Source organism: Bufo bufo, chromosome 8 (assembly GCF_905171765.1).
Source record: "Bufo bufo chromosome 8, aBufBuf1.1, whole genome shotgun sequence".
Taxonomy (NCBI): Eukaryota; Metazoa; Chordata; class Amphibia; order Anura; family Bufonidae; genus Bufo; species Bufo bufo.
This window is the reverse complement of record NC_053396.1, coordinates 20,491,883-20,514,015: the sequence shown is the minus strand read 5'-3', so window position 1 is coordinate 20,514,015 and position 22,133 is coordinate 20,491,883. Positions and strand designations below refer to the sequence as shown.

Below are 22,133 nucleotides of genomic sequence, written 5' to 3'. Positions count from 1 at the left end.
TTAACCTGGTACCAGCTGCCAGTGATATATGGATCTCAGCCTGGTACTAGTGATATGGATCTCAGCCTGGTACCAGCTGCCAGTGATATGGATCTCAGCCTGGTACCAGCTGCCAGTGATGTGGATATTAGCCTGGTACCAGCTGCCAGTGATAAGGATCTCAGCCTGGTACCAGCTGCCAGTGATGTGGATATTAGCCTGGTACCAGTGCTATGGATCTCAGCCTGGTACCAGCTGCCAGTGATATATGGATCTCAGCCTGGTACCAGCTGCCAGTGATATGGATCTCAACCTGGTACCAGCTGCCAGTGATATGGATCTCAGCCTGGTACCAGCTGCCAATGATATGGATTTTAACCTGGTACCAGCTGCCAGTTATATATATATATCTCAACCTGGTACCAGCTGCCAGTGATATATGGATCTCAGCCTGGTACCAGCTGCCGGTGATATGGATCTTAACCTGGCACCAGCTGTCGGTGATATGACTCTTAACCTGGCACCAGATGTTGGCGATATGGATCTCAGCCTGGTACCAGCTACCAGTAATATGGGTCTTAGCCTGGTACCAGCTACCAGTAATATGGGTCTTAGCCTGGTACCAGCTGCCAGTGATATGGATCTCAGCCTGGTACCAGCTGCCAGTGATATGGATCTCAGCCTGGTACCAGCTGCCAGTGATCTGTTTGAAGAGGTTACCCTCCAAGTTCTCAGTTTCCATTGATGGTGTAGGAGTCGGGTTGTGTACTGCATCATCTTCATGGTGCAGCAGCTGACAGCTGGCCACATCATACATTTTCTTCCACGGAGGATACTGTCTCTCCTTGGGGAGACTGTCAGCTGATGTAAGACGTTTTACAGGCAATGCATCCTGGGAAAAGGTATGTAAATTAGCTCTACTTCAAAGTCTGATCCATAAAAGAGTTGTGATGCCAGATTTTCATCTAAAAGAAAGAAATGGCCGTCTCCTCCTCGCTGTCGAGACTCTGCTTTGGCTACAATCCCTAGTCACACTTCAAGGCTTTTTACTGGGTCAGACATTGGCTCAGAGGATAGCCACTGATTATGGTCAATTATTGGAATTTAACCATCATACATATAATGTTATGACAGGTCACATGACTCGGTGTGCCATGCCCGTAAAAAGGCTCACAATGTACAAAAAACATTAATAAGCAAAACACTGGAATGATTAGATCTACCTTTTTCTGAACATCTAGTAATGAGAAGGATGGGATGAGAGCATACACATTCATTTCCTGAGCGGTGTAATATCCAGCACTGATCTACAACTACGGTACGGGCATGTATCATGGAAATCAGCAAATGGCCAACTAAGTTGATGAATATGGCAAATTTGCTCAATTATAGTTACTAGCATGAATTGACTGGCAGCGACATTGGCTCCAACCCATCTGTACAGTTATACATTACAAAAAAAATGGTTCCTGGTGTCACGTACGAGCTGTGCTAGGAAACTACGGGATCGGAGTCCCACGAGATCTAGCCTAAGACCAGGTCCACACGTGTTATGGACGTACTATGCATCTACAGTTTGTATATCTGTGTCTACCCTATAGCAGGTGTATCTGACTCGAACTCACAGCATCATCGGGATGTCTGGTGCTGCGACTTCAGTTCAGTCAAACCCACAGTCCAGCAGTATCAGCTATGAACGACGCGTCAGCAATACAATCGTGGACCTGGCCCAACAGTGACGATCCTGGCCACTTGCTCTCTAAGGAACAATAACACAGGCCCATTCACTTAAATGGAGCTAAACATCAGTTTAGTGCACAGTGCAGGTGCCTGGGAACGCTGCTGTGCGGGAGAACTGCCAAAGGGACATCCTGTTCATTCGTTTTCACGGTTAAACCCCATGGCTCCAAGATCAGAATTCCTCCTTTTAATAAGATGTCTTGTCCCTGCTGGTCAATAACCGCTTTCTTCATCCTGCGGTTTCGCTGAAATAATAAGTGAAAAACTGCAGCTGCATCTCCCTCCCTCCCTCCTGGTCTTCTACAGTATTTACTGTGTAAAGATCCCTTTACACGGGATGATATTACAGCAGATTGTCGGGAAGGAAGTGTTCGCTGGTGGAGGAAACCACAGCATTTACATGCAGCGATCTCCTCCAGAAATGGGGAGGAGCGATCGCTAATGCCATGGCTCTTCCCCATAACGAGTCGCTGTTTGACGACATCAGACCATGTTTACACAGTACGATCTGCTGTCAGATAAAAAGCATTTTTATCTTCGCACAAATGATTCAATTACCCGATGAACAAGTGTTTTAATCGGCGGTACATTTACACCACCAGATCATCGTAACGAGCATTACTATGAACGCTCGTTAGCCATGATCTATTCTATTCTCAACCCGTTTAAAGGGCCCTTTACTCTAGGTGTTTTTTTTTTAATACTTAGGAAGTATAGGGAGCCTACAAGCATGAAAAGAACTTCAGGCTCCTAGACGAGGAGGAAGGTTTCTCTAATAAGATACATTACAAAATTTTGTATAGTCATGTGCAATTTATGCAAAAAATACTCCAAAATATTTCTCCCATGCAACATACCCAATAGTCATTCCAAATTGGTAACTAAATAAACAGCTATTTCCCATGTACGACCTGTTCAAGATTGAGGAGATGTGCACAAAGATTGATGGCAGCTAACATTGTGTATAAGATTTACTTAATTGGTGGGTTTATTCCGACTCCGCTGCTTTCCTGTTGAGACACAAGTGCATTCTGTGAGGCCGTCATAATGACTGATCCATTAATTGGCCCACGTGCTGCAGTGCCTAGAGAGGCTAGAACTTGATGTATAGCAGTGAACCGCACCTGGAAAGTGACATGTTATCCCACCGGTGCCCCAATTGCTACTGCACGTGTATCGACATTTCACACTCCAGCCTTCGACTTTGGTCTTAGGTGGAGAGGGGGAGCTCAAGTACCATTTTAAAGCGAGGCAACAGGATTTAAAATAACAGAAAGCTCTCATTATAAGCAAAAGCGGATACCAGGGAATTAAAGACTTAGTGCGAGCTGTCATCACCAGCGAGGTCCTCTCCTTCATGCAGGATGTAACATGTTTGGAGGAGAAGCTGACACTCCCCTAAGACTTCCATTCAATCTAGATGTGATGCATCTAAAATACAGGGGCTTACTTAAAGGGAACCTCCAGTATAACCAGTGCCTCCCTTAGTAATTATTCATTAGGCAGTCTATCAGACTCCTTAAAGGAAACCCGTCATCAACTTCATGCTACCCACACTAACGGCAGAATAAAGTAGAGACAGGTGATTTCAGCGGTTCTGTCATTTAAAAGTTAAAATTAAGTGGTTGCCGAGAACCAACATCACAATCATTGCAGACTGGGCCTGGAGAAGAGTCACGGCCACCTGAGAAGAGTCCTGGTTATCCATGAATTCCTGCTCTCCTGCTGATGGCTGACAGTCTTCTACCCAGTTTCCTCCCTTTCTCTCTAGGAGAGAACTGCCAATCATCAGCAGATGGTGAGAGAGCAGGAGATTATGTATAACCAGGACTCTTCTCAGGTAGATTTGACTCTTTTCAAGGCCTGGGCTGCAATGGTTATGATGCTGGTTCTCGGCAACCACTGACTTTTAGCTCATGAGTGACACACCGCTGACATCATCAGTTCTGTCTGTAATTCATGCTATCCTGAGTGAGGTCACCATAACGTTGATGACAGGCTCCCTTTAATGATTCATTTTTAAATCACATGGTTTATGAAGTATTCTCAACACGATCAGGCCACTGTTATTAGTAGAAGATATGGCCAGTGGGTGACAACTCGGGTCCTGGTAGGACAAGATGGCAGCTGTGTGATGCTACTGAACCACCGATTCTAGGGGTTGTATTTTCTTTAATTAGATGGAGAGGGTTTGGGACGGGGGGGGGGTCGACTTTGTGCCTTCCTGATGGAATCTGAGTAGGGATTCTCCAGCTAGATTAGGGGGGTGCTAGGGTCCCATGATTGATTATAATTCATTAAAAACGTTAAAATAAGCATACAATAACTTGGCTACATTGCTTATCCAGAAATTGGAGCAAATATAAAAAAGTCTTGTGTCAAGACTGCCTCCCCAGCTGCTTCTTACCAATAACGGGGGCACCCATCCCTCACCGCAGGTAGTAGATCAACTTCTAGAATCCAATCCTTATCCCATCCCCCAAAAAAAGCCCTATCTGCAGGACAGGACATCAATATCTGATTGTTCAGGGTCCAACTACTGATGACCCCGATGATCAGTTGTTGGGTGGGGCTGCATTACCCTGGCAAGGACTGAGGCCTCTTCCTCAGCCTGTGACGTCACATCCAGTGGCGTACACAGAGAAGTAAGGGCCCCATAGCAAGGATCAAACCAGGCCCCCACACAGGGCAGAAGGGTTTCTGCCTAGACCCTTTTCAATGACCCTTGGGCCATTTTTCCACTGCTTCATTTGCTAAAAGTTGTTCCTTTAGACCAGGCATGTTCAACCTGCGGCCCTCCAGCTGTCACAAAACTACAACTCCCAGCATGCCCGAACAGCCCACAGCTATCAGCCTACAGCAGGGCATTGTGGGAGTTGTAGTTTTACAACAGCTGGAGGGCTGCAGGTTGAGCATGTCTGCTTTAGAGGGTATAGTCCTGACCAAGTTTTCTTCTCCAGTAGAAGAGGAGATAATCCCAACTGAGACTGGGCCTCCTCTTGCCCTGGGACCCATAGCAGTTGCATGGTCTGCCGCTTATGGTAGTTACGTCCCTGGTCACATCCATTGGTCAGATGGCCTTTGTGCAGGTCAAGTGACTGGGACTGAATAACAAGCACAGGTGCTATATGATGTATACTAAAGACAGTGTTTGACATACTATTAAGAGACCCCCACCAATCAGTCTCATATTCAAAAGGGTTGTCCCATCTTGGACATTATCTGGCATATCGCTAGGATATGACATAATTGTCAGATGTGTCCCAACTCTAGGACCCGCTCCTGTCTCGAGAATGGGGCCCCTGAAGTAAACGGACAGCACACTACACTGCGTGCAGAATTATTAGGCAAATGAGTATTTTGACCACATCATCCTCTTTATGCATGTTGTCTTACTCCAAGCTTTATAGGCTCGAAAGCCTACTACCAATTAAGCATATTAGGTGATGTGCATCTCTGTAATGAGAAAGGGTGTGGTCTAATGACATCAACACCCTATATTAGGTGTGCATAATTATTAGGCAACTTCCTTTCCTTTGGCAAAATGGGTCAAAAGAAGGACTTGACAGGCTCAGAAAAGTCAAAAATAGTGACATATCTTGCAGAGGGATGCAGCACTCTTAAAATTGCAAAGCTTCTGAAGCGTGATCATCGAACAATCAAGCGTTTCATCCAAAATAGTCAACAGGGTCGTAAGAAGCGTGTGGAAAAACCAAGGCGCAAAATAACTGCCCATGAACTGAGAAAAGTCATACGTGCAGCTGCCAAGATGCCACTTGCCACCAGTTTGGCCATATTTCACAGCTGCAACATCACTGGAGTGCCCAAAAGCACAAGGTGTGCAATACTCAGAGACATGGCCAAGGTAAGAAAGGCTGAAAGACGACCACCACTGAACAAGACACACAAGCTGAAACGTCAAGACTGGGCCAAGAAATACCTCAAGACTGATTTTTCTAAGGTTTTATGGACTGATGAAATGAGAGTGAGTCTTGATGGGCCAGATGGATGGGCCCGTGGCTGGATTGGTAAAGGGCAGAGAGCTCCAGTCCGACTCAGACGCCAGCAAGGTGGAGTTGGAGTACTGGTTTGGGCTGGTATCATCAAAGATGAGCTTGTGGGGCCTTTTCGGGTTGAGGATGGAGTCAAGCTCAACTCCCAGTCCTACTGCCAGTTTCTGGAAGACACCTTCCTCAAGCAGTGGTACAGGAAGAAGTCTGCATCCTTCAAGAAAAACATGATTTTCATGCAGGACAATGCTCCATCACACGCGTCCAAGTACTCCACAGCGTGGCTGGCAAGAAAGGGTATAAAAGAAGAAAATCTAATGACATGGCCTCCTTGTTCACCTGATCTGAACCCCATTGAGAACCTGTGGTCCATCATCAAATGTGAGATTTACAAGGAGGGAAAACAGTACACCTCTCTGAACAGTGTCTGGGAGGCTGTGGTTGCTGCTGCACGCAATGTTGATGGTGAACAGATCAAAACACTGACAGAATCCATGGATGGCAGGCTTTTGAGTGTCCTTGCAAAGAAAGGTGGCTATATTGGTCACTGATTTGTTTTTGTTTTGTTTTTGAATGTCAGAAATGTATATTTGTGAATGTTGAGATGTTATATTGGTTTCACTGGTAAAAATAAATAATTGAAATGGGTATATATTTGTTTTTTGTTAAGTTGCCTAATAATTATGCACAGTAATAGTCACCTGCACACACAGATATCCCCCTAAAATAGCTAAAATTAAAAACAAACTAAAAACTACTTCCAAAAATATTCAGCTTTGATATTAATGAGTTTTTTGGGTTCATTGAGAACATGGTTGTTGTTCAATAATAAAATTAATCTTCAAAAATACAACTTGCCTAATAATTCTGCACTCCCTGTATGCATGCGTAGCATCCTCTCCATTCACAGCTGTGCGACTTCCAGAATTAGCAGAGAACACGCAGCTATTTTTATTTTTTAGAAGTCCAACAGCAGTGAATGGAGATCAGGCCTCGCAAGTGCAGCCACCTCTCCATTCACCACTATGGCCTACTTTTGGAGCACCAATAGTACTGATGGGACAATCCCTCGAAGTCCGAGCAAAATCATTTAAACCAGGAGTATTATATTTGGCCATGGAAAGACCAATGAAAGGACCATGAAAATCACCACTTAATTTGATTTCCAAGGTTTACATAGAAGGCTTAACACAGGGATGCCCAACCATGCGGCCCTCCAGCTGTTGTAAAACTCCAACTCCCACCATGCCCTGCTGTAGGCTGACAGCAGTAGGCTCTCTGGGCATGCTGGGAGTTGTAGTTTTGCAGCTGGAGGGCCGCAGGTTGAGCAACCCTGGCCTAACACATTTTTTAACCCAAGGCCCATAAGACAAAGATAAACAGCCGATAAATGTCTTTCTTTAGATTTATTAAAGACAACTGAAAGAACTGAAAACAATTTAATTATCCATTTTGGGCAATTTTGATGGAACTGGAGAAGCCTTCTTGCTATGGGGCCTTTTTCTTGAAATTTTTCCGGTGTCACAGGTGCATGTTGCCTTGTAAGATTCTGATGGTTTTGGAGATGCAGGTTTTCGGTTGGTATAAAAAGTACGTATCATCTCCAGGACAGCCAGTTCCTCTCTGTTACTTGGAGTAACATAGTCCTCGATCCCGGGGTTCAGCTCTTTAACGTCAGGTATCTTTGCTATAGTGGTTGCTCTATATGGAGTAGTCTGAAGAACGTCCACAAAATTATTTGTCAATTCTTCTAGCAGTTTGGCAGTCACTGTTTCGTCCAGACCTTCCCACCAAGGTTTGTCATTGTTTTTAAGACATACCTCCTGTTTGGACAACTTGTAGGAAAGGTGGATACATACACAGGCGATGACGGATGGCTTGTACTGAAGGCAGAATGTGGTGACAAAGCTGTGGTCAGCCAGGTGATAGAAGACGCTTGTAAGAGCCTTGCTTTCTTTCAGTGATGGCACTATTTCATCAAGACTTGCATGAGGATGTTCAATCGTGATATCAAAGCCCAGGGTCTCCAGAAGAATAGTCTCTAGAGTCAATAACTCATCTGCCTTCTCCATGTAGGCCTGGCTCTTAGTGTCCAATTCTGGAGATTCAGGTGTAAGACAGGCATGACATACCTTTAGAACATCTTCCGCTGCCCGCGGCTCTTCCTCTACTTTTGCGGCCAGGAAGAGCGCTGCCGGGGACAGGTCATTTTTATCGCATTTCGTAAAAGAATGCAGCATGTAGAACCGCTGCATGTACACGATGGCAGTATTGATGGTAACCTGCGAGACATGGAGCTTCTTGCCCATGTCCTGGATCAGAAAAGTAGCTCGTTGGCGGTAGGAGAACTCCTTCTGGACCTTCAAACCACATTTCCGAGAAGGGCTATTTTTCAGCTGCTCTTGGGTGAACAGCCAACGAGAAGTAGGAGATTCTGAGTCCTCCATCGCACGTGAAGTCGGAGAATCACAGTCCTGCAATGCACGAGACATCGCCGTCTGCTGCTGATCCGAGTGTCTGACTAGATCACTAGTCAAAGATGGCCGCTAGGCCCTCACTGGACGCTTAGGTCACAATGGCACGGAATGCGGTGGGTCACAATCACTCAGAACACTCGGGTTGAGGACTTGGTTACCACTAAACTAATAATGGGAAAACTATTTTCATTCAAAATATGACAAATTTTACTTGCATACCTGTATTGAGAAATATTCTGACCTCTATATAATAGATAATATATCAGATAAATGTGAAATGAATGTGATTTCATCACTTACTGCGCCCCAAGCTGAACTTTCTTGATGTTTCTTGCCATTATGTAGAAGTCCTCTGGTCCTAATGTCTTAAATTCTGCCCTTTGCCCATGACAGCATGGATGTGCCATCGATATCTACATCAGTGTCCACAACCTACCACTACCCCTCGGCTGCGGACACTTGTGTGGTCTGATGAGAACAGCCATACAAAGGCAACCTGTAGTCATGTCCGCCGGATACGTACAGAAGCAGACGTTCCTTGCTGCCTGAAATCCTGGCTCTTCCATCTTTGGTTTGTGATCTGCTTGGATGAAGGGTATCTCCTAGAGAGAGCGATGGCGTGATGTTTGGCTCCATTCGGTCACATACGCACATACACTCAAACAACTTTTTTTAACTGAAACGGCTCAAGCCAAGAAGCTCTTCAGTTCAGTTAGAAAAATCAGCCGTGTGACATCCAGGAGCCTCCAGGAACTGCAGACCTTAAGTGGATGAGTCTCTGAAGATTAATTCATTAATGGACGGGCCAAAAAGAGGAGATCTCCGCTTCCTCCAAGAAGCAGAATCCTTTATTTTAAATGAAGGCTGCCAAGTATCAACTACCGCTGACTATTCTTCTTGGAAAGAAGCACAATTTACAAGCCACTAGCTTCTCACTGCAACTCCAAAGAATCCTTCGTAATATTATAGTACATCCGCATGATACCAGGACCCAAGCTTTCCCAGTAGAACATTGCCCCAGCATCACATTGCCTCCACCAGCTTATCTTCTTCTCATAACACATCCTGGTGCCATCTAGGTGATGTATATGCATCTGGCTGCCAACATAAAGTAAAGCAAAACGTCATTCATCAGACCAGGCCACTTTCTTCCACTCCATCTGCTCAAGTTGCGTTGCCCACATGTTGACTGTTGGTGCCTTTGCTGGTGGACAAGGATCAAACATGGTCACCATGACCAGTAAGCTGCGATGACCTGTGTGTCCTGACACCTTCCTGTCGTTTTCTGCAGACGTGCTAAACTTCACCCTCCGTGCATAGTAATGAGCCATTGCTGGTTCACCGGTTGTCCTCCCCTTGGACCACGTTTGGTAGGTCGTAACCAAGACCCCACAAGACCTGCCGTTTTGGAGATGCTCTAAACCCCGTTGTGGCCACCACAATTTGGGCCTGGTCACTCAAATCCTTAGCTTGCACATTTTAACTGCTTCCAACACAGCAGCTTCAAGGACTGATTGTGCACTTGGTCTCTAGGACATGGTCTAGTTCATGATGATATAAGGTTTAATAGGTTATCTGAGATCAGAAAAGAAGTTCTTTTTTTAACTTCTGTCCCTGATATTGCATAAACCTGAATGATGCTGAGATACAATACCAGACACAAGGAGTGGCACTGTTTCTGCACCAAAAAATAAATAAAAATTATTTTAATTGACAGAAAAGCAAGGAACATGGTTGCTTTTTCTCTCGACATACTGTGCTTGTATTGCTTGCATTAAAGATTTGGCTCTCCCTTTTCCCTATAACCAGTATGGAGATGCTTCCTTGTTACGGAGGGTTTCCAAAGGGAATGTCTCTTTACTGCTTGTGGCATTGAAGTTATTCCTGGGAATAAGAGCCTTTGAAAATGTAACGCTAGGAAAAGTGACTGTTTCCATGCCCCGAACCAACAGTAGCCTCAGGGGGGGGTTTGAGATGTCTGAAGTCTGAATTTTCTGAAGCATGACTGGAATGTACTGTGTGACCTCCAGCCTGTGCGGTGGCCCAGACGCCACCGTCTTCTTTATAGGCGAGGATACAGAATAGGAAATGTGCGCATGTTCACATTAAAAGTAATGGCCGACCGCTGGCCTATCAAGAGCCCGTGGACCGCCCGCAGACCAGACAGCGCCCGCAGCCGCACCTGGTTTGCAAAACTGAATACGAAATTCAACTGGTTCACCTCCGACTCATGGACAACTCCTGTCCATTGACTCTGTGTTGCTGTGCAGTCTTCAGTTGAAAAGGGCTGAACTGCAATACCAGACACAGCCCATGGCCAAGAGTGGCGCTGTTTCTAGAAGAAAGCAGACCGTTTTTCTACTCTTACGCAAACCTATTAATATGACAGATTGGTTACTATGTGAAACGTATCACCAAAATTTGGGTTTACACATTCAAACGAGGGCAATAAGGCCTGCCTCCAAATAATGCATAATTGTTAAAGGGGTAGTCTAAAAGTGATACCATGCTGCTAGGATATGATCGGTGGGGATCCAACCTTTAGGACTGTACAGGTAAAAACATTAATGGGGTTGTCCCATAAAGACAATTTATCCTCTGTCCACCGCTGGGGCCCCCGGAACAAGGACATGTGCTCCCCCCGTTTGAATGCAGTGGTGGTCACGCATGCATACTGCATTCAGTTCTATGGACGATAGCAGAAGGGTTGTACTCTATCTCCGACAGTCCCATAGGGTTGGATGAGGCAGCAGACCACCAAGTATAAGTGTCTAACGCTCCATTCAAACTTGGAGCACGGGCCCCTGTTCTCATGATCGGCCTCAGCGTTTAGACCCCCACCGATTAGACACATCCCCTATTCTGTGGATAGAGACTAAGTTGTCTTCATGGGACAACCCTTTAAATAAGAGGCAGCGTCTCAGGATTAATGGAGGTCCCAGAAATCAGATTCCCACCAATCATAAAGTTATAGAATATTTGGGTCCCATTGCTGCAACAATATACCTTAAAAGAGCTCCCTAACCTTTACAGCCAGGATTCCTCCCTTCCAGTATTCTGTATCATGCCCTCTCCACTGTGGCGTACTACTCACCATGGAGGCAGACTATGCAGATGGGAGGTGCTGAACGCCTCCTGCTTCTCAACTTTAAACCACTGCATTATCCTGAAGCAACCACTAGAGGGAGCTCAGTGGATAGAGATTTTTACAACTTCTAGGGTAAATCTGTAACTTCCTATGCACTGAGCTCCCTCTAGTGGTGACTGCAGGCAGCTACTTTTAGAAAATATTGTATGAGTAGATTTATCAATGTAATTATGCCAGGTGTCTTGTGTAAATATGATGCTCCGAATAGGCGCCATATTTCTGAAGCAGGGTATAGTGGGCGAGGCAAATTTTTTAATTTTTTTTATTTTATTAAAGAAAAAAATATGCATGTTTGGCATATATTTCACAGGGTGGGAAGCCTTACAAAGTTTTGCTATGGGGCCCTTTAATATCCGCTTACACCCTATTTCGGGTGTTACTAGCACAACTTGTTTTTTCCCCATTTCTGGTGCCGATAAAAGTCACGTCCTGGAAGGAGACCGGGCAGGTGAACAGATTTTGTGAATCACTCCCTCTAGGGAGTAATTCATCAGAGCAAACACTTCCCAGACGCGGACGGACGCCGAGTCGCCCCTCTGTGAGGCTTCTGAATTGTTAATGAAATCCACACAATGGCCGCCCAGTTGCAACTCCATCAAACCTGACCTGCCAAAATGTCAATTTGCAGAGGGGGGGGGAAAGGGGGGTAGAAAATAACCAAAAAAACATCGAAACTGGTTTGCAAACAGCCGCGCCTCGACCCGGCTCCAAAATAAACCCAGCTAATGTCATTAACTGCCACCCGTCAACAACCCAATCACTTGTGCCTTCCAATAAGTCTGAACTGGTTTGGACGCGGGATGAAAAGGCCGGGTGTACTGCTGCACAGTAGCCTTTATGCTGCGGTCGCGGCGTGCAGATCCCGTCACTGTACGTGGGCCGTGTCCAGAACATTGCATAATGTGTGTCAAAAGTCTGGAGCCGGCTCAGGCAGCGCGTGGGAGGCATGGACGGATTCTTCAGCTCTTAGTGGAATCAGCGGAGATTCGGTTACAACATTTCTGCTGAGTATTTTTTTTTTATTATATTTTTTTTGCTTCTATTCCCGCTGCAATTTAGTCAGTACTATCCTCTGGTTGTTTGCCAGGGAAAGAATCACCAAAAATAACAGAAGCTATAAACCTATTTATAGATGTGAAGTTACAATGAGTCATGCGAGGAACCCATCAAGGGCGGCTTTTCTTACTAGGCAAAACTTTTTACGGGGTGGCAAGAGGCTCGGAAATGACAGGGCTGGCTTATGGCGATCAGAATGATGATCCGGTAAAAGCAGCTCCGAGAATTAGATTATGGAGCCAATTTAAAGTAAGAGGAAACTAATACATTTTACTTAATGTTAGCAGATTGCACGAAACCCCTATTTATTTGCTGGAAGCACCGACCCCAACATCAAGGGAAAGGAGGATTTACAGTCTTTACCGTTTCCCTCAATGGCCTATTGACGACCAGTAGGAAGGATTATAGCCGGACATAGATTGGAATGAGTGTCCCCCTAAACGTCGGGCGTGATGAGGATATGCTGTGATCGCAATCTGCATATCCCATAGAATAGAGAAGAAGGTCTTGTTATACCAAGTGACGAGTGAACTACAAACGGTTTAATATATGGCTCCATATCTGCACAGTGAAGGGCTCATTCACACAACCGTGGTTTGGTTCCGCATCCGAGCCACATTTTTTGTTGCAGCTCCGGTGCGGACCCATTCACTTCAATGGGGCCGCAAAAGATGCGGACAGCACTCCCGTGTAGTGTCCGCATCCGTTGCAAAAATGATAGGAGGGTGTCCTATTCTTGTCCATTTTGCAGACAAGAATAGGCATTTCTATAATGGGCCGCCTGTTCTGTTCCGCAAATTGCAGAAGGCACACGGGCGGCATCCGTGTTTTGCGGACCGCAAAACACGGCACGGTCGTGTGAATGAGCCCTAAGACTGCGACCTGTGCCCCACAGACAGATACTAAAACAGACCTAGCGGGATAGGTGACAGGTCCTAGCGGGATACTGATGACCCGTCCTCAGGATAGGTCATCAGTATCTGATCAATAAAGGGGGGACCCCCCCAACCGATTGGCTGTCCGAGAAGGCAGTGAGCTCCGCGGCCTTCTCACAGCTTTTCCTAGGCCAGTGACATCACGTTCATTGGTCACGTGGCCTAGGCGAAGCTCTGCCCCAAGCACAGGTAAGTACAGAGGAGGCCATGGCACTCACAGGAGTGCAGACGCCTTCTCAAACTGCTGATTGGAGGGTGTCCTGGGTGTCCGACCCCACCGATCAGATGCTGATGACCTATCTAGAGAATAAACCTTCACGCAAAGCACAGAAGGTGCAGAGGAGTTTCTCAGAGCGACCTGCACCTTCCATCGGCTCTGCTCTTGCAGCATGCAGAGTACAATTCCTATAGGCTTTCCATGGATCCGGACGCTGCCAAAGCAGAGCCGAAGGTGCAGGTGGCTTTGAGAAGTGCTGTGGCGTAAAGGCTATAAAGGCCACTATGTGCCTTCATTCCCTGCTCCGATTACATTATATAGGAATAGAAGCAGGTCACGGCCACATTACTGAATACTGCCAGTCTTCTGAATGAAGTACTGTTCTGCACTGATCTCCTCCGTCTTTCATGTGGTGCAGCCAGTGCGATGACAGCCGACCATCTGACGGCAATACGAGATCTGGACACACTACGGCTGATGAGGCTTCTTGTCGTTCTGTGAGAACTTCAGAAACGCTGAAATGGTAGGAAAAGGAAAATTACAGCTCACATTTCAACATTTCCTTCTCAGGATCGGGAAAAACACAGCGTTATCTTCTGGGCAGCCATGTTTGGCTTTGCAGTCTTTTATAGTTGCTTTTACGGGTTGAAAATGATAAAAGCCGTAAAGGCGAGCCGAGACACATCATCTAGATAACATCTCTGAGAAAGGAGAGACGCTAAGGTGGTCTTGACCTAAAATTCAGAATTTAAAGGTTTTCTCACTTCAGCAAGTGGCATTTATCATGCAGAGGAAGTGAATACAAGGCCCTTACTAATGTATTGTCATTGTCCATATTGCTTCCTTCGCTGGCTGGATTCATTTTTTCATCACATTATACACTGCTTGTTTCCAGAGGTTACGACCACCCTGGAATCCAGCATTGGTGGTCGAGCTTGTACGCTATAGGAAAAAGCGCCGGCATCCGTGGGAGCGCACATACAGTAAGCATGCATGCGCAGCAGCTCCTTGTCCACCTCGTATCTGTGCTGCGGCGGATACGAGCATTGTATAATGTGATGGAAAAATGAATCCAGCCAGCAAAGGAAGCAATATGGACAATCACAATACATTAGTAAGTGCCTTGTATTAACTTTCTCTACATGATAAATGCCACTTGCTGAAGTGAGACGACCCCTTTTAATACGTACAAACGCTTGCAGGCCTTGGTAGAGAAGGGCGGCCACAATCTTGGTGGGCTGGACCCGTCCATAGGAATACATGGAGTTGCACCTCACGTGAGATGATGCGCAGAAGTCAGACACACTCAACGTGAATGGGGGACGCCACCCAACTGCTCCTCACTTCTCCTCATTCACTTTTATTCAGGCCATTTGCAGGAACCATGTGGCCATTAACAATAAGCGAGCGATTGGCAATACATTTTTAACCATCTAAAACCAAACAGCCGCGCGTTTTTCTGTCGCATGGCCATGAGAGCGCTGGCCAACCTGTGCATAATGAGGACGCCTGTGGACATCTGCATGGAATCCAGGTGCTCATTTTTTTTTTTCCGGATGGAAAATGGGAAAGAAATTAATAAATGACGCAAGCCGCAAGTTTCTCCGAAAACTAAAGAGCAAATTGCACCACTTACTTTAAAAGTTCCGTGTACGATGCAGGTGCAATCCGGATAGCATAAGGACAGGAACTCTTGCCGAATGAATGAATTACCGTAGGCCTTATAGGCACAAGTCCTGATGGTTCCTCATAAAGGATACCGTGCAGAGCTTTCCTGCATTGGGGAACCAGGTCTTGCATTGCACGGATGGCGTATGCACCCTCTGAAATATTGATGTCCCAAGAATCTTTCATCCGGATTTAACCTTGTTGGACAATGTCCAAAAGATAAAGGTTTGTCAGCCGTAAATCTGTCCTCCCTTGCGGCCTGAGCCAGCTACTGTACCGTATGCTTTCATCTAGTTTTTGTGTGAGTGATGGATGTTATCTGCAGCGGGGCCGTCCACCTGGACCTGAGTACACTGCTGGTTTCAGATCACTCAGGCTCGGGTAAATGATACCGAGCATCTGGCTGAATCGGTATCGCACTGTAAATCATGATCCAAGCTACTAACCTCCAGGCGGGTGATGTAAAATGATAGAATTAGGGTAAATTCCCTGAATGATTTTGCACCGTTAAAGCAGTCATTTTAGGGCATGGTCATATTTGCCAGTAGGGGGTGTAACAGAAAGCCACATCACTAATGCAACAGTAAAAAAAAATACAGTTAAACCTCTCCAAAAAACAACATCCCTTTAAAAAGTCAGTTCCCCCATACATTACACATAGTGGTCATAATCCTTGAGAAGACCAACCCTCTAGGAAACTATTTTTCAACGCTATTTTGTGTTACATACATACGAAAATTGAAACGTTGTTTCCATTTTTTCCCATAACTCAATGGTAAAAATGGTGGTAAGAAACTTTGTAATACTGTATATCTTATTACAGAAAAATACCTTTTTCTGCACTTAAAGGGGTTGTCTCTCTTAGATAATAGGGGCATATTCTAGTGATAGGTGCAGGTCCCGCACCTATATAGAGAACGGAGCCCCCGAAAGTGGTGCAGGGTGTACTGCGCATGCGCAGCCGCCCTCTATTCATTTTGTGTGGAGCCGCCGAAAATAGTCGAGCGCTGGCCCATAGAAGTGAATGGGAGCGGTGGACGGTCATGCTCGGTGCGTTCCCATTCGCTGCTATGGGGAGTCCTCCAGCCACCACTCTGCGGGGCTCCGTTCCCAATATAGGTGGGGGTCCCATCGGTGGGACCCTCATCTACAAGACAATGGGGGCATATCCTAGCGATATGCCCCCATTATCTGAGATGAGACAACCTCTTTAACAGACTCCCCCTTCTCACTGCCCCTTACACTGATCACTCATTCTCAATTTGCTAGTAAAATCCATGTTGAGAGAAGCAGAGATAAAGACCGACTATCAGCCTCACTGAGAGATCAGGTTACAGGTGAGGATCAGACCAGGAGGAGAAATGAGGGGCTGCAGAGAGAGAGAGACAGACGAAGAGATGCTGCTGCAGCTACTAGTAAGTTTTCTATCTCACCCCAATGGTGGATTCACAACTACTTGCATTTTCTCATGCTGCACTTTTAGGATGTCGCTTGGTGAATCATCATAGCTTTGGGGGTACTTTTATCTTACTAAATTGCTAGAAATGGGGAAATCCCTGTTCCTCCCCACCGGGATGACTGCAGTGGTGAACTGTAGTATAGGGCAGCAGTCAAGAAATACAAGCATCTCCCACCAATACAACTGGGAGAAAGTGAGCTGCTGTACCATTTCCAGGTACCATTGATCCCTCTAACACGAGAACATCAAAACTGGTGGCCCTGCCTCGATATATGAGTTTTCAGATACTGATTTCCTCTTTATGCTCTTGCTGTAATGATAATGAGCTCTTCAAGTGTAAAGCATGGGGGAGAGAGAACGCTGGAGCCCACGTTGAGTCAGGAGGTGATTACCACTCACCACTGTATATCATTATGGTCAGACTAATAAACTGCACTAAGTCGGGCAAGACAGATCCAATCTTATAGACCTTGGAAACTGGTCTGCAGTTTAAGACCCCGCTTTATGTGGTTGGACGCACGTCAATTTTTGAGTAAGACATTAAAACCAAAATAACTCTTGGATTTGAATTGGCTGTGATGTTTCCATAAAACTCTGAATCACTCGATCTACTGAGGTCTCCTTGGGTTACAGTAAAATGGAACATCAAAGGGATATTTACGCTAAAAAAAAGCATTTGACTGAAATGGGTGATGTGCTCGGTCTTATCAGGTCCCAGAACATAATGGTTTACTCCATGAACCGTCCAGTTTGAAGCAGAGGATAGGGGGAAAGTGTCTCATTGGTGGGAGTCTGACTGCTAAGGCCTCTGCCAATCATGAGAACAGAGTTCCTCCGTATGGATGGACCGACGGCAGGTTGTCCATGTCTACTGCCACTCCATCCACCTGTACGGCACTGCTGAAGATAGCCGAGCGCTGTGCTCAGCTATATCTCACCTATATTTACCTATATATTATGTGGATAGAAGTGTGTTCTGTGGGGCCAACCCTTTAAAGGGGTTTTCCAAGACCCGCAAAATGTAGGTAAAGGAACGGAGTGTTGCAAAATAACAAGCCTTAGGCCTCTTTCACACGGGCGTTGCGGGAAAAGGTGCGGGTGCGTTGCGGGAACACGTGCGATTTTTCCGCGCGAGTGAAAAACATTGTAATGCGTTTTGCACTCGCGTGAGAAAAATTGCACATGTTTGGTACCCAAACCCGAACTTCTTCACAGAAGTTCAGGCTTGGGATCGGTGTTCTGTAGATTGTATTATTTTCCCTTATAACATGGTTATAAGGGAAAATAATAGCATTCTGAATACAGAATGCATAGTACAATAGGGCTGGAGGGGTTAAAAAAATAAATAAATAATTTAACTCACCTTAATCCACTTGATCGCGCTGCCGGCATCTCCTTCTGTCTCCTTCTTTGCTGATTGTAGGAACAGGACCTGTGGTGACGTCACTCCGGTCATCACATGGTCCATCACCATGGTAAAAGATCATGTGATGGATCATGTGATGACTGGAGTGATGTCACCACAGGTCCTGTTCCTACAATCAGCAAAGAAGGAGATGCCGGCAGCGCGATCAAGTGGACTAAGGCGAGTTAAATTATTTTTTATATTTTTTAACCCCTCCAGCGCTATTGTACTATGCATTCTGTATTCAGAATGCTATTATTTTCCCTTACAACCATGTTATAAGGGGAAAGGTCTCCATCCCGATAGTCTCCTAGCAACCGTGCGTGAAAATCGCACCGCATCCGCACTTGCTTGCGATTATCACGCAACCCCATTCACTTCTATGAGGCCTGCGTTGCGTGAAAAACGCACAAAGAGGAGCATGCTGCGATTTTCACGCAACGCACAAGTGATGCGTGAAAATCACCGCTCGTGTGCACAGCCCCATAGAAATGAATGGGTCGGTATTCAGTGCGGGTGCAATGCGTTCACCTCACGCATCGCATCCGCGCGGAATACTCGCCCGTGTGAAAGGGACCTTACTCACCCTCGTCCCTGCCACTCCAGAACCGCCACTCTGGTGCTCCCCATGGGTCTTCGTTTCTGGAGCTGCAGCGACCACTTGGAGCACTCAAGGTGGACACAAGCAGGGAGCGCCATAACAGCAGCGATCAGACGGGTCTTTTGTCATTTTATAAAACTCCTTCCCTTAATCTAAATTTTCTGGGGTCTCAGAAAGCCCCTTTAAGGTTAGATAAAGGTTGCCTGAACTTCAGCGGGATCGGTTGACCATCTAATGTCTATAGGGGCGTCCTCACTCTCCGGAGGGCAGATGCAGGGGGAGGGGGTAAAAAAAAGGATCGGCACGTTGGATTTCAACATGCCCAATACTTTGTTCCTATGGGAAATAAGCTGCTGCCAGAGGGGCCTTGAATGGGGAGAGGGGAATAAGCCAGTGACAAATAAATGCATGCTTGATTAAGTGTCGGGCCGACAGCTATTTGATGCGTTTCGTCAGCTTTACCGGAAAACAATGTGATAAGTGTGCAGAGCGTCAGACAGCAAGACACGATGACTACAGCCCAAACTATGTGGTAGCATGTCGCAGCACTAGGATTATGATTTTACTCATTTATACAGGGCCAACATATTCCGCATCACTCTACAGGGATTGTCATCTCTCATATCGGTCCCCCTCCCCACTGGGGCTCACCATCTGAATTCCAAATTAACGTATCAGTATGGGAGGAAATCACAGTAACCACAGGAAACTCATGGGGAAAAGATATAAACTCCATGCAGATGTTTCTCTTGGTTGGCTTCAAACCCAGGATCCCAGCGCAGCGAGGAAAGAGTGATACAACATGAGTGTATACTGCCCCATGACTACAGGACTCAGTGGTCCGTACAGTAAGCTCCAGCTCAGCTATGGTCATGGACATCTAGTCGTCGACCCAGGATAGGAAACAGTAAAGATTCAATGCAAGGGTAGACCCAACTTCACACGGGTCTATTCAGTCTGGGAAACATGCTCCATGTGACGGCTGTATTTCCCAGACGTGAACGTACATCATCATAATGATCTATGATGCTGTGTGTTCCTGCCTGAACGCGGGTCTAATGAACTGTACTCACAGCATTATAGGAGTACAGCGGTCAGGCAGGAGCACACGCCATCATAAATTACTACAAAGCCTGAGTTCCTGCCTGAACGCAGATCTACTGAACTGTACTCGCAGCATTATAAGAATACAGTAGGGTAGACCCATGGTCAGGCAGGAGCACACGCCATCATCCTGCCTGAACGCGGGTTCTCACGGCATTATACGAGTATCGTACTATAGACTTGCGGTCAGGCAGGAGCACACACCATCATAAACTACTACAAAGCCTGAGTTCCTGCCTGAACGCGGGTCTAATGAACTGTACTCACAGCATTATAAGAATACAGTAGGGTAGACCCATGGTCAGGCAGGAGCACACACCATCATCCTGCCTGAACGCGGGTTCTCACGGCATTATACGTGTATCGTACTGTAGACCTGCGGTCAGGCAGGAGCACACACCCCATCTTAAATAATTCAGATGCTGTCAGTTCATGTCAGAGGAGCAGTGTTCAGTCCGGGAAATACTGTCACAAGGAGCACGTTGCCCGGACTGAGTACAATTGTGTGGAAATGGGCCTAAAGCCTAGAGGGAAATTATTTGGGAGTGATAACAATTTACAAAAAAAAAATGTAAAATCTGCAATTATCACTAGTACATCAGCCCATGTCCCTTGTTCCCCCACCACCAATAAAAATACAAAAAAAAAAAAATCTATAAAGGAAACTTTCACATTGGGTCCTATAGGATTGCACAAAAAGGACATATGTCTAGTGTTCTATCTTGCAAGGGGCATTGCTTAATAACATAAGGAAGGGTCAAATAAAAAAAATAAAAATCACCATTTTCCCCTCTTCCAGCACATCCAGTAATCCATGTTTAGAGGCCAACCCTTTAGGTCATTACCGATCCCAGATACAGCGAGAAACCAGGCAATTAGACTGGGTAATATAAACACTTGCCCTACTTAATAGGGTTTTTCTTTATTAGTATCACATGAAAACCATTAGCTGGCGGTATCCCCAGACACCCCTACATGCCTGTAATCCCATCGGTCGGGCCATCTAAATACAAGCTGTCCTTTTTGCAGATCTGAGTTTAATGGGTTTTTTTTTTTCCGATCACAAGTTTTATCCGAAGAAGTGTGCAGTGATGACTCATGTGGTCATGGAAAGTGGTGGTGGTGAAGACCTGTCGTGGCTGTGGTCAGCACTGCTTTGCCAAGGAAATAAAATTCCCAGGACCCAGTAGAGGGTTTTCTGGATAATAAAGAAAGGGACACATATTCTTAAACATGGCTGTGTACAAACATCGGACAAACCTGCTGACTACCTGGTGCAGTCATGGCTAACCCCCGCCACTCCAGCTGCGGTGAAACTACCACTCCCAGCATGCTCCATTCACGGTGGAGCTCTGAGAACGGCCAAGCAAGTGTGCATGTTAGGAGTTTTACCACAGATCTAGTGTGTATGGGGAACCTCCTAACTCTCCCCTAATGGCGCTTTTAGGAAGATGCCCGATCCGCAGGGAGACGTGGGCTGAACAAGGACTAGATGATCCGACAATATTATATCCAGGATCCCCAAGAGGGAAAAGTTAAGATTCAATTTTAGGCTTCATTGGATTTGCCCTCAAGACACATGAGAAGAAGTCATCACTGGGATCTGTCAGCTCTTGGGCCCACACTTTAGCTAAGAGAATCTTCGCCCCCATTTTAATGGGCCTATGATTGAAACCAATGGGACTGTGATGTGCATAAGGGAGAGAACCAGAAGTGGCTCCTAAAGGGGGTAAAACTAAACGAAGGCCTCAGATCTGCACTATGAACACCGCCAAAGAGTGAGCCGTGAATTTACTCCAGGGCTCCATGGTGGCTTCGGCTGTGACAAGTGTCGTCCGACCAGAGACTGCTTGTGTAGTGGTGCAGCCTCAAAACATCAAGGAACTGTATAGGGCCATGGTGCAACCTGAGGATCTCCAGCTGTTGCAAAACTACAACTCCCAGCATGCCCACACTGCCTACAGCTATCAGCCTACAGCAGGGCATGGTGGGAGATGTAGTTTTGCAACAGCTGGAGGGCCACAGGTTGGCCATCCCTGCTATAGGGTCATGGTGCAACCTGCTATGACCCCAGAATCACAAAAAAATCCAGCAATATTGGATTTTCTTGCTACTCTAGGGTCCTAGTCATGGCAATTTTTAAAAATCCCATTGCAACCCCATTCAGTCCTGGCTGCAATGACACATAATCGTGAACCCCTTGTCCCCCTGTAGCCACAGCTACTTTCACATTAGCGGTTTTTTTTCCGGATCCGTCATGGATCTGCAAAAACGCTTCCCTTACAATAATACAACCGCATGCATCCGCCATGAACGGATCCGGTTGTATTAGGT

General features: G+C 46.1%; 2 protein-coding genes across 2 annotated transcripts in view; both read right to left on the bottom strand.

Moving 5' to 3' along the window:
* The window catches only part of COL27A1 (collagen type XXVII alpha 1 chain), a 282,597-nt gene that overhangs the window by 93,098 nt on the left and 167,366 nt on the right, over nt 1-22,133 (bottom strand). The gene's annotated exons all lie outside the window — the stretch shown is intronic.
* Nucleotides 7,169-8,176, bottom strand: LOC120977438 (cyclin-T2-like). Its single transcript, XM_040405394.1, has one exon. The coding sequence runs from the start codon at nt 8,174-8,176 to the stop codon at nt 7,169-7,171; it is 1,008 nt and encodes a 335-aa protein (XP_040261328.1).